Source organism: Nycticebus coucang, chromosome 24, assembly GCF_027406575.1.
Source record: "Nycticebus coucang isolate mNycCou1 chromosome 24, mNycCou1.pri, whole genome shotgun sequence".
NCBI classification, from domain to species: domain Eukaryota; kingdom Metazoa; phylum Chordata; class Mammalia; order Primates; family Lorisidae; genus Nycticebus; species Nycticebus coucang.
In genome coordinates, this window is record NC_069803.1 from 13,514,146 (window position 1) to 13,530,371 (window position 16,226).

The 16,226-nt window shown below is 36.3% G+C and overlaps 1 protein-coding gene across 1 annotated transcript in view; it reads right to left on the reverse strand.

Moving 5' to 3' along the window:
• The window catches only part of TNKS (tankyrase), a 203,089-nt gene that overhangs the window by 171,587 nt on the left and 15,276 nt on the right, over positions 1 to 16,226 (reverse strand). Inside the window, exon 2 of the mRNA XM_053578550.1 lies at positions 5,185 to 5,409. Within this exon, the coding sequence (XP_053434525.1) occupies positions 5,185 to 5,409 (225 nt within the window). The remainder of the gene's footprint in view (positions 1 to 5,184; positions 5,410 to 16,226) is intronic.

Below are 16,226 nucleotides of genomic sequence, written 5' to 3' on the forward strand. Positions count from 1 at the left end.
ACAGTCAAGATGAGAAGCTAATTAAGGACACAACTCCCTTCACCATAGTTTCAAAGAAAATGAAATACCTAGGAATATACCTAACGAAGGAGGTGAAGGACCTCTATAAAGAAAACTATGAAATCCTCAGAAAGGAAATAGCAGAGGATATTAACAAATGGAAGAACATACCATGCTCATGGATGGGTAGAATCAACATTGTTAAAATGTCTATACTCCCCAAAGCTATCTACCTATTCAATGCCATTCCTATCAAAGTACCTACATCGTACTTTCAAGATTTGGAAAAAATGATTCTGCGTTTTGTATGGAACCGGAAAAAACCCCGTATAGCTAAGGCAGTTCTTAGTAACAAAAATAAAGCTGGGGGCATCAGCATAGCAGATTTTAGTCTGTACTACAAAGCCATAGTGCTCAAGACAGCATGGTACTGGCACAAAAACAGAGACATAGACACTTGGAATCGAATTGAAAACCAAGAAATGAAACTAACATCTTACAACCACCTAATCTTTGATAAACCAAACAAGAACTTACCTTGGGGGAAAGACTCCCTATTCAATAAATGGTGTTGGGAGAACTGGATGTCTACATGTAAAAGACTGAAACTGGACCCACACCTTTCCCCACTCACAAAAATTGATTCAAGATGGATAAAGGACTTAAATTTAAGGCATGAAACAATAAAAATCCTCAAAGAAAGCATAGGAAAAACACTGGAAGATATTGGCCTGGGGAAAGACTTCATGAAGAAGACTGCCATGGCAATTGCAACAACAACAAAAATAAACAAATGGGACTTCATTAAACTGAAAAGCTTCTGTACAGCTAAGGACACAATAACCAAAGCAAAGAGACAACCTACACAATGGGAAAGGATATTTGCATATTTTCAATCAGACAAAAGCTTGATAACCAGGATCTATAGAGAACTCAAATTAATCCACATGAAAAAAGCCAACAATCCCTTATATCAATGGGCAAGAGACATGAATAGAACTTTCTCTAAAGATGACAGACGAATGGCTAACAAACACATGAAAAAATGTTCATCATCTCTATATATTAGAGAAATGCAAATCAAAACAACCCTGCGATATCATCTAACTCCAGTGAGAATGGCCCACATCACAAAATCTCAAAACTGCAGATGCTGGCGTGGATGTGGAGAGAAGGGAACACTTTTACACTGCTGGTGGGACTGCAAACTAGTACAACCTTTCTGGAAGGAAGTATGGAGAAACCTCAAAGCACTCAACCTAGACCTCCCATTCGATCCTGCAATCCCATTACTGGGCATCTACCCAGAAGGAAAAAAATCCTTTTATCATACGGACACTTGTACTAGACTGTTTATTGCAGCTCAATTTACCATTGCCAAAATGTGGAAACAGCCTAAATGCCCACCAACCCAGGAATGGATTAACAAGCTGTGGTATATGTATACCATGGAATACTATTCAGCTATTAAAAAAAATGGAGACTTTACATCCTTCGTATTGTCCTGGATGGAAGTGGAAGACATTATCCTTAGTAAAGCATCACAAAAATGGAGAAGCATGAATCCTATGTACTCAATCTTGATATGAGGACAATTAATGACAATTAAGTTTATGGGGGGGGGAGCAGAAAGAGGGATGGAGGGAGGTGGGTGGGGCCTTGGTGTGTGTCACACTTTATGGGGGCAAGACATGATTGCAAGAGGGACTTTACCTAACAATTGCAATCAGTGTAACTGGCTTATTGTACCCTCAATGAATCCCCAACAATAAAAATAAATAAATAAATAAATAAATGCTAATTAGTAATTAAAAAAAAAAAAAAATAGAAGTCCACACCATATGGCAGCATAATCCAAGTTGAGGTCTTAGCAGCAACAATAAATAATAGCAATTACTAATGGCAATTAATATTTATTGAATGAGCACCACACGAGGTACTCTTCTAAGTACTTTATATATTTTTGCTAATCTTCTCAATAACCCTAGGACGTATAGAGACTATATACATATAATGAAACACAAAGGCTAAGTAAGTGGCCCCTGGTGTCATACACAGCTGGGAACTGGTGTGGTCAGGACATCCCCCAGAGCAGGAGTTCTACAACAGTCTGTCCAGCTGTCTCTCTTAAGCTGCAGCAACGTAGTTTAGCTCTAGCTTTATAAATATCAAATATATTTGCTATTCTACCCCATATACAGAGTTATGACTAATGTTAAAAATAATCAGGCCAGCATTTCATCATCTGGCAAACACCTTTTAAAAATCAATTCTAAACACTAATCTCTCAAAAAACATCATGTTCAAGCAAAAGGGAACAAAGATAAATCTTCTACGTCTTTTGTCCAGTTGTCCCAAAGTGAAAATCTGCTTCACAGAAACATCTCAGAATTCCTTAACCATGCTCAAATTCAGAAAGGATGATACACACGTACAAGCTATCAGAGGTTTCAATAAGCCCAAGAAAAAACCTCCTAAGAGGTTCTTGAAAACTAATTAAATACACATAAGGGTCTACAAGCAATCTGGATTCCCCTAATAACTATGCTATATACTCTAATAGCAACTATATCTTCATTTATATTTTGATTATATTTCAAAGGTGACCTTCTCCTTCTCTCAACTTTAAAGCACAAGAACTTAAACAGAAGGCAATACGGGAATATGCCAAAGCCTACGGAGAATTATGGGAGTCCAGGGCTGCAGGAATCCCTTCTTTAAAAATTTAAGTAATGCGTCTAGGGCCCAGATCCAAAGGTGTCCAACCTATGGCCCACAGGCTGCATGCAAATTATTTGAGGCCTGTTTTGCTTATCTGTGGTACCAGATATCACAAGAAGTATGCATGGAAATTTTTTGGCCCATCAGCTTTCATGAGTGTTTGTGTATTTACTGCATAAAAACAAAAAACAGCTCTTACTCTTCCAGCATCCGGCAGAAAAGAAAAAAAGGCTGGGCACCTTCTAGGCCTTTATTTCAACAGAATCTAGACCTAAATATAGATAAAAGGAGCATTTTCATTACATCCTTTTGAAAGAGGGAGGACACAGACAAAAATATTAACCTCAATAAGATATTCAAAGTATTGATAGCAGGAAAAACTTAGAGAAGCTTCAAAAAGATACTATTTAAAGAAGATGAAAAGAGTATAAAATGCTATGACTGGGGCGGCGCCTGTGGCTCAAGGAGTAGGGCGCCGGTCCCATATGCCGGAGGTGGCGGGTTCAAACCCAGCCCCGGCCAAAAATCACAAAAAAAAAAATGCTCTGACTGATGACTGAGAAACATCCAGTGGATATGACAACACGTTGAAGGAGGAAGGGGTGACAGCAGGGAAGCTGAAAGTCTAGAAGATAAGGCAAGAATATGTACCGAGTTCAGTAACAGTTACTGCATACAAACGCGGTAATGTAAGAAGTTGTATGGTCAGGGAGAAGATGTTACGAATTCAAGCTCCTCAAGATAGTTTCACGTAATGACTTAGTCCAGGATGTGTCTGTGTCAGTGAGAGACTTAGCAGGAAACTGGAGAATCCGCTGAAAGTGGAAGATGGCAAAGACCTAAAAGTACAGGCTATCCAGCGTCAGAACCACAATGCTCAAGTAACAAATGGGAATGACAGAGAATGTGGTTTTTTAAAAAAAAGTTTTATGTCAGGCAGTGCGATAATTTGATGAAAACTGAAAAATATACTGGAGGCTATGAGAAGGGAGTAAGAAGGGAACCATGAAAAGGGAATAATCTTAAACATTATTAAGAGAAAACTTCATGGCACCACGTGTATATCTTTTAAAATGACATATATATTTGAGTTTTACCATTAAAAAGCTGATTATACTAAAATGGATATCATTTAGAAATTATGTAAATCAATCTGCCTTGGGATAAACTAATATCCACCAACTTGAGTATTAAGAAGTGGATGATACTCAGGAGAAAGGATGTTCATCTAGAAAAGCCTTCTATATATATAGACGTTACATATGTATATACAGGAGAGAGAATGAAAGGCTAACTAAAAACAATTTCATATCATCTAGATACTTAAAATGGTTGAAAAGTTTTGTTTAAGATTGCTTTTTCTCTAGACAATAGCACATGTTGAAAATCTTAAACGCTGAACTACTGCATTCAAAATACTCAAAACTTTCAGTACTAATGAAGTGGCTGGTGCTCAATTTTACCAATATAAAGAACAAGCCTTTGCCTTAGTACAGTGATACAAGGTGGATTATGCTTCAGAACCTACAGTGGATGAAACTACAAATAGTACTGAACTCCATACATACAATGCTTGAATTTCTTTTTCCCTCCTCACAATTTCATGGCAAGAATCATTTTTACTATAAATTTTAGCAAGCCCAGCATTTGATTTTTTTTTCTTTTCTTATAAAGTGGAGAACTTTCCCCTTTTCACTTAAAGGAAGCAACTCTACAGTTTCTCTTTGGCACATCTGACTCGCTATGCATCATTATGCTTGCACTTTGGGGCCATTATGAAGTACAACACGGATGACTTAAACACAAGCACTGCAATATCATGACGGTGGATCTGATGACCATGACGGCTACTGCCTAACCAACCAGGGGGTAGCAAGGACAGCACGATGTGCCAGACAAAGGGACAATTCATGTCCCAGATCCATGGGTCAGGATGGCATGAGATTCCATCACACAACATTGTTCGATTTAAAACTTATGAGTTGTTTATTTCCGGAATTTTCTATTTAATATTTTTGGCCCATGGTTGAATGCAGGTAACTAAAACCAAGGAAGACAAAACCTTAGAAAGCGAAGTATCCAAATACCTCATACAATTTAGCCGAGTGTGTACTTTGTAACAGCTTTCACTGATGCTAGGATGAAAAATTTGCAATCTTTTAAATAGATTGTAAATTAAATTTGACAACAGTAATCCATCAAAATTTAGTTCCACGCCAGTTGGCAGTTGACTTGCATTTGGAAAGTTAATGTTGTGAATCTTGTTCTTAACTAACTTTAGATTACCATCTCTCTACTTCTCTTTTGATAGAAAAGAATTGCATCTAGACAAAGCAATAAGCCCTAACCTAGTCTAAGGGAAAACTATTTATACCACAATAAAAAACAAGAGTAAACCTTTATTTAAAATTGTATACCTGTCAGGTTGACATTACCATCTAAACATCATCAAATAATACTTACCAATACACACATCGATTTTCCCTTTAATAGCAGCTTCATGCAGGGGAGTATAGTTCCAGTTGTCCCTGGCATTTGGATCAGCTCCTTGGCACAGTAACAGACTCACTACTTCAGCATGACCAAAGGAACAGGCATTATGAAGGGGGATGAGACCACCATCGTCACGAGCATGGACATTAGCACCCATCTGCAGTAAGTGTTCTACAACATCTTTCCGTCCAAATCCTAAAAAGAAAAGGAAAAATGTCTTAGACATTAAGTTTTATAAAAAGAACCATTAGAATATATTTAATGAAAGCAACAAATTAACTAAAGTATTTTCCTCTAGAGTGAACAGGGTAAAACAAAAACAAAAGAAACATTAGTTCCATTCAAACTGACTCATTTCGCAGAACTTAGAACTACAAAAGTTCTACCTTTAGTCCCTGGCAGTTATTCAAAAATCATTTTCTTAAACATTTAATATGCAGTAGACAACTATTCTAGAAACACAAAGTAAACAAGACTGCTGTCCAATTTTGTCTCCTCATGGTTCACAAGACAAAATTTTATGTATAAAACCCATCTCTGTATTTTAAGAGATAACAATTATTTAAATACTGCTCAGAACCAGTGTAAGACAAATCACATCACTCAACATTACATTCGGGACATTGGAAAGAAATGTACAGGTATCAGAAATACATGGTGACTATTAGGTTACAGAAGAACTAAAGATAAGGCCAAAATACCTATTCTGAGGACGCTGGCCAAACTGTGTGAAATGAGTGGTTAAGTGAAACAATTCAAGCTTAGACTTAATGAATTTGGGGAACCAACGTGGCAACCAAGTGGGGATAAAGGCATTTGAGAATACAGAACCAAACTCTGCAAAGAAGCACCACAGCTTTCAGATGGAAAAGAGACAGAAAGAGCAGGGAAGGGTCTGAGGAAACACTCCAGAAGTACATCACCTGCGAGTCGTCACACGCAGCTCAGCGTGGCGAGGGTTCCGTGACATCAACGGAGAAGGACAAAACGGCCACTCATCATTTTAACGTAATTTTCATACAGTAATAAAAACAAGCTACATCACAACGGATTTAAAAAGAAACTGCAAATATTGGCATTTTTAGCTGTGTAAGCTAGGACCTTTATTAAGGATTCTTTCCTACTTTAAGTTTTATTGTATCTTACTGGCTAGGTGTCACTACCTCCATGCTATTTTTACTGTGTACTATTATTTAAAAAAAATGGGGAAAAATGGCATCTTATCACATTTTCCTCCATTTCATATACACATTAAACAAATAAGAACCTTGTGGAAAAAAGGCAAGGGAAAAAAAGATTTCAAGGTATGTCTTCCATGCCTTCTATGGAAACTCATTCAGGTGTGTTTCCACAGATACATATCAGAAAGTCAAAATTAGGCTGCCGTGAAAAATATCTTTCTCAGATATCTAATATTTGAGCTCAAAATTTTGGGTGAAAAAAGGTCTTTTGTAGCTGGGCACACTGCTGCCTTGAACAATACCTAAGATCTGTTACATGAACAATTAGGACAGAATGAATTTGGGGTGGATAACCAACACTATCTGCCACAGCTTTACAAGTCAGGGGGAAGAAGTTCAGATTTCATTATAGGCATGTGGGAGGGCACTTATAAGGCAAATTACTTGATTTTGTTTAAGTCCTATTAGGATCAGGTGAGGTAAAAAACAGACTGAAAAGGGTCAAGAACAAAATCAGAGAGATCAGTGGGGAAAAAATGTGCCCATAGTCTGGGCAAGAATTGATGGTAACTTGGAACAGGAGACTGGAAGTATAGATTGGTCAATGGACAGATACACTGGTAGGTTTCTAAAGCAAGGATGACTGACTCCAAAGATTCTAGCTTAAGGAACTCATTTTATGGAGGTGCCATTGGGGGAAGGGTCAGGGTAAGCAGGCAGCAGTAAAAAGTTCCTCAATTAATTGCTCTTCTCCAACTGTTGAAGTAATGTAATTTATTATTCTGAATTTTAGCACATTCTTTCCCCTAAACAGTTCATGAAAAACAATGTCATTATTTTATAAATTCAAAGAAATGTAAAATATACTTACTATGTGGAAAGCATTGTGCTGGCATGATAAGGAAAACTTAAATTCATACATAACACATAGAATTAATGCCAATACATTTAATTTTCTTTGTTCTAATTAATGTTAAAGAATTAATTAAGGCCATTCAAAAACATGGTACCTATTCCCTAGGTCTGAATTTAGAGACAGAAACTTGTTTCACTTGTATGTTCAGCATTTTAAACTTGCCTAAAATTAAAGCCTCAAAGGAACACCCTTGGTCGATGTTAAATCTTATAACTGACAACTATGACTTCCAAATTTAATAAAAGAGAAAAGCTTAAGGTGTTTGGAGTACTTTAAATTGATAGTTTTATTTATGGGAGCAAAAGCGCGTCTTAAAGACATTTTTTCCCCCTAATTGGACTGTCAGCAAAGCTACAACCATCACATATCATTTGAACGGTTAATCCATTGAGGTACACTTATATACCCAACAAGAAAATTTATTTTATATCTCCTATATTTAAAAAAAAATTTTTCCTTAAGTGCAAAAAGATACAATTACACACAAAAGATACTCATAGTAATAGGAAAATAAGCTTGGGTTTTTCTAGAAAAACTTACGGCCTCTCACAAATATTCTGTTTTCCCATGTTAGGTTTAGACTAAATTTGCCTCCTTATATATTTCACGTTTAGCATCCATACATAATGAACTCTAACCTAACTGCACGTGTAAAATTATTAACCTTCCCCTGTACTGATCACAGAGTTTCTGCCTGTCACAGGCAGCTATCTGTTTAAAGTGTTCAAAAAAGGTCAACAGTGAGCTGTAACCAATCCAACTGTGCCACTTTCCTTTTTCTTTCAACCATGTAGCAGCATCACTTTTCTTTCAACCCAGCATCACTCTGAAACTACTCTGGTTCTAGAGGCTGCTCGATTCTTGAATTGTTCTTTGTTTAATTAAATTCTGTTCAATTTAATTTGTGTAAAGTTTTTCTTACAACATCTGACATAAAAGAAATCATAGAAGTTGAGTTGGGAAAGATACAAAGGCATTTAGTAACAAGTGTGACTTGTTCATTATTATGTTTTAAAACATTAGGAAAAAACAATCTAAAAGTGGCCTAGTTACTTTGTACATCCTATTCTCTTAAGCATAATGCTTTCACTTTCATCCAAAGTAAAAAACAGAACAAAAACTCTTAACAATGGCACAAAAATTACTTTCAACAAAACAAAATTCATCTATGACACTGTTAATGCAATAGCTATGGGGTTTTTTAAATAACTTTTCTTTCATGGACAATAAACTCATCATTCACTAATTTAACTCTAGTGGTTCCAATATCTGTGAACATCACTAAAGGTCTACTATGCACAGCAATTCACAATTTTGTGCTAAATTAAAACTCTGAATGGAACCTATATCTTGGCTGATGAGCAGCCTCAAAATTACATAGGTGTATGTATCACAACAGCCCTATCTGAACATGATTTTCTAATTCCACTCACTTTCTTGTAAAGTCTACTTTCAAAAGATCTTTCAAGTTTTCAGTTTACTTACTGCATTTTATGGAGGAAATTTCTATGTTGCAGTGACATTCCCTAACCTGGGAATTAGGGAAACACTGTGACATCAAACAGAAGCAGCAAATAAAAGAGAGATGGAGGATGGAATGAGAGGAAATACTGTACAGATAACATCAGGATTTCTCATTATTAAAGGAAGATGTAAAATTTCAGATTAACAAGAACTCATAGAGGCCAGACATGGTGGCTCATGCCTGTAATCCCAGCACTCTGAGAGGTCAAGGCGGGTAGATCTCTTGAGCTCACGAGTTCGAGACCAGCCTGAGCACAAGACAGACCATCTCTATTAAAAATAGAAAAACTAGCCGGGCATCATGGAGGCCTACCTGGGAGGCTGAGGCAAAAGGATCGCTTGAGCCCAGAAGTTTGAGTTTGCTGTGAGCTATGATACCACAGTACTCTACCCAGAGTGACAGAGTGAGACTCTGTCTCAAAAAAATAAAAACTTTAACAATTTAAAAAAAGAATTCATGGAGTGCCACACAAAATGGACAGACACAGTATAATGAAGTGTAACAATATCAAAAGCCATGAAATTTCTAAATCCTTCAGAAAGAAAACAGATGAGCTAAACACACACACACAGAGAAAACAAGAATCAGCCGATGGCTGGTCAACCTTCCCAACTTTCAGAAAAAGAATTCTCATGCTTAATTTCATTATCTAGCTAACTTATCACATAAGAATAAAATAATCCTAGATATGTAAAATCTCAAAACCAAAAAGATCCCAGCTGAAAATACTCCTGCAAGAAAACTTTAGCATGACCAAAGTGAATTAAGTAGTGTAATTAAGTGAATTAAGTAGTATCTATACATCATGAATTAAACTCAGCAAAAGTGTACTGCTGTTTCAAGGAACACTGACAAACATTCTAATAAATAATTTCAAATGTCCTAAGGAGAACAAGGTATATGGTATATGCAAAGATTAGGAAGTGAGAAATGCATTATATATTCAAGTAACCAAAGAAGTTTGGAGAGGAAGAAAGCAAGAAGTTGGAAGTGGCAACAACATGGAATCAACTAACTTTTTGCCAAAGGAATCACGAAGAGAAGCCTGACCACCCTTTGAAACCAACACAGTCTGTCAGAACTAAAAGTCCTTCACATATCAGTTTGAAGACTATGACCATTCCCTACAAAAGTGGCATAATTTAAATTCTTGCTATGTAAACTTAGATATTGGCAAAATGCAAATAAATATCTATATATACGTCAAACTTAGGAGCCAGAAGGAAAAGAGGGCCAAAAGGACTCTTGAAATTCTGCTGACAATTTTCCGTCTACATTCCTTTATTTCAACATAGAACTAATTAGAGGCTACTCTTAAGGCTATAGTAGGGAGACAAAGGTTAACTACAGTACAATGAATGAATCATAATAACTAGATGTCAAAGAAAAAGAAGCAAAATATCCCCTAATAAGAAAACAAAAGAAACTCTACCTTCATATTTATTTTAATGGTTGTAGTTATCATTCAATAAATGGTTCAAGGAAACTAGCTACCTTCTTAGTTAGCCAAAGCAATTTTTTAAATCCTTTTCCCTCAGTATATAGAAAAATAAATAGATTTAATTTAAACAGATTAAGATGGAAAATGTTTCAATGAAACAATAAAAAAAAGTAGGTAGACATCTGTACCGTCTCAGGATGGGAAAAACAGCATAATCTTAGGATGGAAAAAGCAATAGAAGAAAACAAAAAGTTTAAAGGCAACAGATTTGAAAAGTTTATGGATAAAATTTAAAAAGCAAACCAGGAAAATACCTGCAATGACTATATCAAAGCACAGAGAACAAAGACACCAAAAGACAAAAGAAAAAAGTATAGGAAAAAAAGATAATTCACAAACAAGGAAATAACAATTATTTTTAAAAAGTAGAATCAGTGACCCCCAAAATAATCAAGTGATTCAAATTAAAACATGAATACTGTTTTTACCCAAAACTAAAAAATAAGTTTTAAATGATATTTAGAGATGTAAAAAGACATTCACCAGGGCACTATTCATAACAGACAACACATAATAACTACCCAAATGCTCAGTAGCGAAACGGGTAAGTAGTGGCATATTGGCACAATTCTGCATATAACAATGATATGAACGAGTTACAACTACACGTGTAAGGCAGATCAATCTTACACAAAATAGTACTGACTATATAACACCATTTACAACAAGTTCAAAAAGAGAAAACACTATGTGTTGTGGAGGAGCAGTGATTCCAAAGAGTAAGACAGAAGCTTATGGATTGCAGATAATGTTCTGATTCATCACCAAGTATATTCACTTTGTGAAAATTCACCCCCCTATACACTTATGATCTACATACACTTCTGTGTGTATATTTTTTAAAAACTATAATAATGGTTGTCAAGGGTATGACAACACAAATCAGTAGGACCTTTGAGTAAAGCAAAAGTTTAGTAACATAACCACATGCACAAACTCCCTAAGAAGATATGTCTAACACTGGTTCAAGAAGCTGAGCAAGTATACTTATAGTTCACGTCATAGACTCATAGCCCAGAGATCCTATAACCACAGTTTCAGGAATACTACATCAGTTTTTCCTCAGAGACGGTAACAACCTTGTCAACTTCTAAGCAACAACTGTCCACATACTTTCTAGTCTGGGCACGGAATGGGTAGGTTACACCTTATATTCCAGCACTGTAGGAAGCCAAGGTGGGAGGATTACTTGAGCCCAGGAGTTTGAGGCCAGCCTGAGCAACACAGCAAGACCCCCATCTCTACAAAAAATAAAAAACTAGCCAAGCATGGTAAGGAATGCTTACAGCCCAAGCTCCTCAGGAGGTTGAGGGAGTTTCAGGGAGCCAGTTTCAATGGGCCATGACGGCACTCTCTGTACTCCGGAGCAATAGACCAAGACATGTTTCTTTAAAAAAAAATTAAATAAAAAAACTTAAAATACGTTCTAAATTATAAATAGTTGTACAAATATTACATGTTTTTAACCTCACTAGACTTGGGAGGCTTAAAGTGGGTTCTATGTGTCCTCAAACAATGATTCTCAACCCTGCCTCCACATGAAAATCATCCCTTCTCAAAGGAAATTTGAAAAAAAGCCTTACCCTTATTCCAGCCATTTAAGTGGTCCACTGTTAAGAATCATTGCTTTCAGAACAAGTAATACTAGCATCGACCACCTGATTATTCCCCCCACCCCCAACACCTGACTTCCTTAAAAAACACAAACTCTCAGGGGTCGCTCCTGGAGTATAGCCCAGAAACCCATGCTTTAACCAGCCCTCTAGGTATTCGGATGCAAAGTTTGAGAACCATAGTTCTAGTGCTTCTGGAAATTTGTAAACCCCTTGAAAATCCCATGTAAAAACTGGAGTTGAAGTGTTTCTTTCTGGGGAAAACATCCATATCTTTCACCAGATTCTTAAGAGTGTTAACATAATTAAGAACCACTTGTCTCAGCTCAGCAGCTTTAAAGGTGTGGTCTGCAGAGCCCTGGAAGTCCCTGAGACCCTTTCTGGAGTCTGAAAGGTCAAAACTATTTAAAAAATAATAGTACGATGATGCTGCCTATTTTACTGTCAAAACAGTGACAGAGCATGATTTTGTAACATCATGCGTTGGTTATTTGTAAAATATACACCCTGTGCTTTTGATAACACAAAAGCAATGGTAAGTAAAACTTCTGAGACCTTGGCACGAACCAAAACAGCAGCACCAAACCATGCTACAATCATTCTGTCCTTCACCATTAGGCCCTCATTGTCTTACCGTTTTTTTCAAAGCCAATTTCACCTAAGAATGTCCTTCATGAAAATGAAATATTATTAATTTTATTACATTTCAACCTTTGAGTACATGTCTTTTAATACTACTGTGACAAAATGAGAAATACACATTAAGCATTTTTCTAGTGCACACCATAGTCTGATGACTGTCTTGAGGAACAACACTTATCTAAGGGTTTGAGCTCATTTTGACCCATGTATCTGGTAGACATTTTCTTAAGAATAACAAACACAGCCTGTCACATAAGGAAAACAATTGACAATATGTTTCCAATGATTTCCAATGTTTGAAAAATGAGCTTTCAAACAAAAATCAGAATTTTACTAACACTTGCTTTTGCCATCAGAAGTTTAACACTTTCCCAATACATCTGATAAAACTGGTTGTGATATTAGCAAATCTTATTATTTTTATCATAAAGCAAAATGTGTCAACATTTGTGTGAAACAGACCAATGGATTCTAACATAGCAGAAATACAAAAACTTCATTACTATGGCTTCAGTTTTCACGCTGCAACTAACCTTTAACAAAGTACTTATCAAGTCTGGATGCAGTATCAAAAATAAAATCCATGTTTATCTGAAAATGCTATTAAAATATTCTTTCCTTTTTCCACTATTGTCTGTTTGAAGCAAGGTTTTTTTCATGGCTCGACAACCATAGCTCAGTGAGTAGGGCCCCAGTCACATGCATCAAGGCTGGCAGATTTGAGCCCGGGCAGGGCCTGCTAAACAATAATGACAACTGCAACAAAAAAACAGCCGGGCATTGTGGCAGGCGCCTGTAGTCCCAGCTACTTGGGAGGCTGAGGCAAGAGAATCGCTGAAGCCCAATAGTTTGAGGTTGCTGTGAGCTGTGATGCCACAGCACACTACCAAAGGCAAAAAGTGAGACTTTGTCTCAAAAAAAAAAAAAGATTTTTTTCCCTATACTTTAATCCAAACAATATACAACCAAATTGCAGGTAGAAGCAGATGAGAATTAAGCCATCTTCTAAGTCAAACATTACAGTGGCTCGCCAAGTGTCTAAGAATGCCTGTCTTATTAATCTTGGTTTTAGAAAACAGTTTCTTTTTTTTTAATGTGTTACTTACACTAACATATAAGGGAGTTTACTTTTTTTAATTTGTAATATGTTAACAGTTTTCATTTCTAATGTAAGTCTCCATAGACATATCCCACATGAAACAAAGCTCTTTCAATTGTTTTTGGCAGTTTTTTGGCTGGGGCTGGGTTTGAACCCGCCACCTTGGGTATATGGGGCCCGTGCCCTACTCCTTCAAGCCACAGGCGCCACCCTCTTTCAATTATTTTTAAGAGGAGACAAATGTCCTGAGACCAAAAAGTTTGAGAATCACTGCATATTTACTATAAGCTTGGTCAAGGACAGAAAATAATGCTGTTTTTACCACCTGGCTCATTTTTATTGCACTATCACTGAACTACTATAAAACCTAGGACTAATGCCAAATTCCTGAGAGACAAACCAAGGGGGGCAAATATACCCTGGAATTGTCCCAGTGACTGTTAGCTAAGTAAGTTGCATGACATTCTCTTGAATTTCCATAAACACTACTTTCAGTTTCACCCTATCAGAGGACTACAATCACTCTCAGAAATGTGAATTAACAGAAGATATAAAAAGGGGGTCCTCAGCTTGATTGCTGAGATTCACTCTATTCAATACACGATTTTCTATATCACATGTTGGTAATATTAAGAAATGAGTTCTCAGATGGGTGTTATGGCACTCGCCTGTAGTCCCAGCTACTTCAGAGAGGGAGGCAAGAGAATCGCTTAACCCCAAGAGTTTGAGGTTGCTGTGAGCTATGATGGTAATTGCACTCTACCCAGGATGACAAAGTGAGATGCTGTCTCAAAAAAAAAGAAAGAAATGAGTTCTCTTCAGGACAATAGACAGACCAAAATGTCCATTATATCTACTTTTTAAAAAAATTTAATTGTGGTAAAATATACGTAACGTGAAATTTACCATTGTAATCATTTTTAAATGTAGAGTTCAGTGGCTTACATATTTACAAATTGTTGAAGAGTCCCATGTTCAAAAAAGTTTTTAACTTAACTGCTTCCTTAAGTCAAAACATACATATAAATTTATCTTCAAGATTTTCTAATAATTTTAAGTAGATTTTTAAAGAAAGGAGTTGCTAAAATATCCTTCTCTTATTGAGAGTTTCTTCAAGGACTACTTCCAATAACATTTTTTAATGTTTAAAAAGCAAATGAACAAAAGAGCAGGTAGTCCAACATTCTAATAATTGCAAATGTTCCAGTATCTTATTTACTAAAAAGTTTTACTTTAAATGCCTAGAGAAAGGACTGAAGGGAAATATGCCAAAATCACTATATTAGCTGCCTTGGGGTAGTAAGATGAAGGACTACATTTTACTGTACTTTCCAAACGTTGTACAATTACTTTTATTATCAGAAAACTAATTGGGGAAATAACAACTGCCAAATTATAAAATGACTTAAAGTAAAGATTTTATTTCTCACTGCTTCTACTCAAATGGAAAGTTTGAGTAGAACAGACCAAATGACTTTAGGACAAGCAGACTGAGTTTAAGTTTGGCTCCATCATTTAACAGCTAACTGGCCTTAAATTCTAATGGTCTTGAATTACTAATATGTAAGGATTATTATTTATGCATTTAAGAATAGTGCAAAAAGGCCGGGCGCAGTGGCTCATGCCTATAATCCCAGCGCTCTGCAAGGCCAAGGCAGGTGGATTGCTTGAGCTCAGGAGTTTGAGACCAGCCTGAGCAAGAGCGAGGCCCTGTCGTTAAAAATAGCTGTGCCTTGTGGCAGGCGCCTGTAGTCCCAGCTAATTGGGCGGCTGAGGCAAGAGGATCGCTTGAGCCCACAAGTTTTCAGTTGCTATGAGCTATGAAGCCAAAGCACTCTACCCAGGCTGACAAAGTGAGAAAAAAAAAAAAAGAAGAAGAAGAAGAAGAAAGCAAAAACCAGGAATGTTAACATTAAAAGTTCACTTGCTCAAATATTCATAGAGCACCTACTCAGAGTAATTCATTGTACTAAACATTGAAGTTCTCTTATTACATATCCCAAATTATCTGCACAAGATAGCAATTTTACTTTTCTATTGTTAAATTTTTGTGAGTATGGGGTAGAAGGAGGAAGAGGTGACCAAGTTTTTGAGAGGTTGTTCTAAGTTTTTAAAATTTTTCAAGAAAACATTTTTTGCAAACAAGAATATTTTCCTGCAAAGAAGAAAAGCCTAACTTGGCATCTCTTCTCAAGACACTGTTCAGTCAAAATGTATTCATTAACTATAATCCTATGTCATTTCTTTCTAAAATACCAAATTTGCACAGTCAGCCTGAGCATTTGGGAAAGGAGATTTGCATGTCTTATTAACATGACTGACAAAAACGTCAAAATGGTTTCTATGGTTGATGAATATATCAGAATGAGGGCACCTGAATTAAAATAGCTTGACTTTTTTCCATGTCTCCTAACATGCATAAATACTTTTCAAAAGCATTATAATTAGCTAGCATAGGAAAGTTTAGTTTAAATGGTAATTGATCATACAGAAACTACAACTTGAAGAATTTTTGGTCATCAGTATATTCAAAAC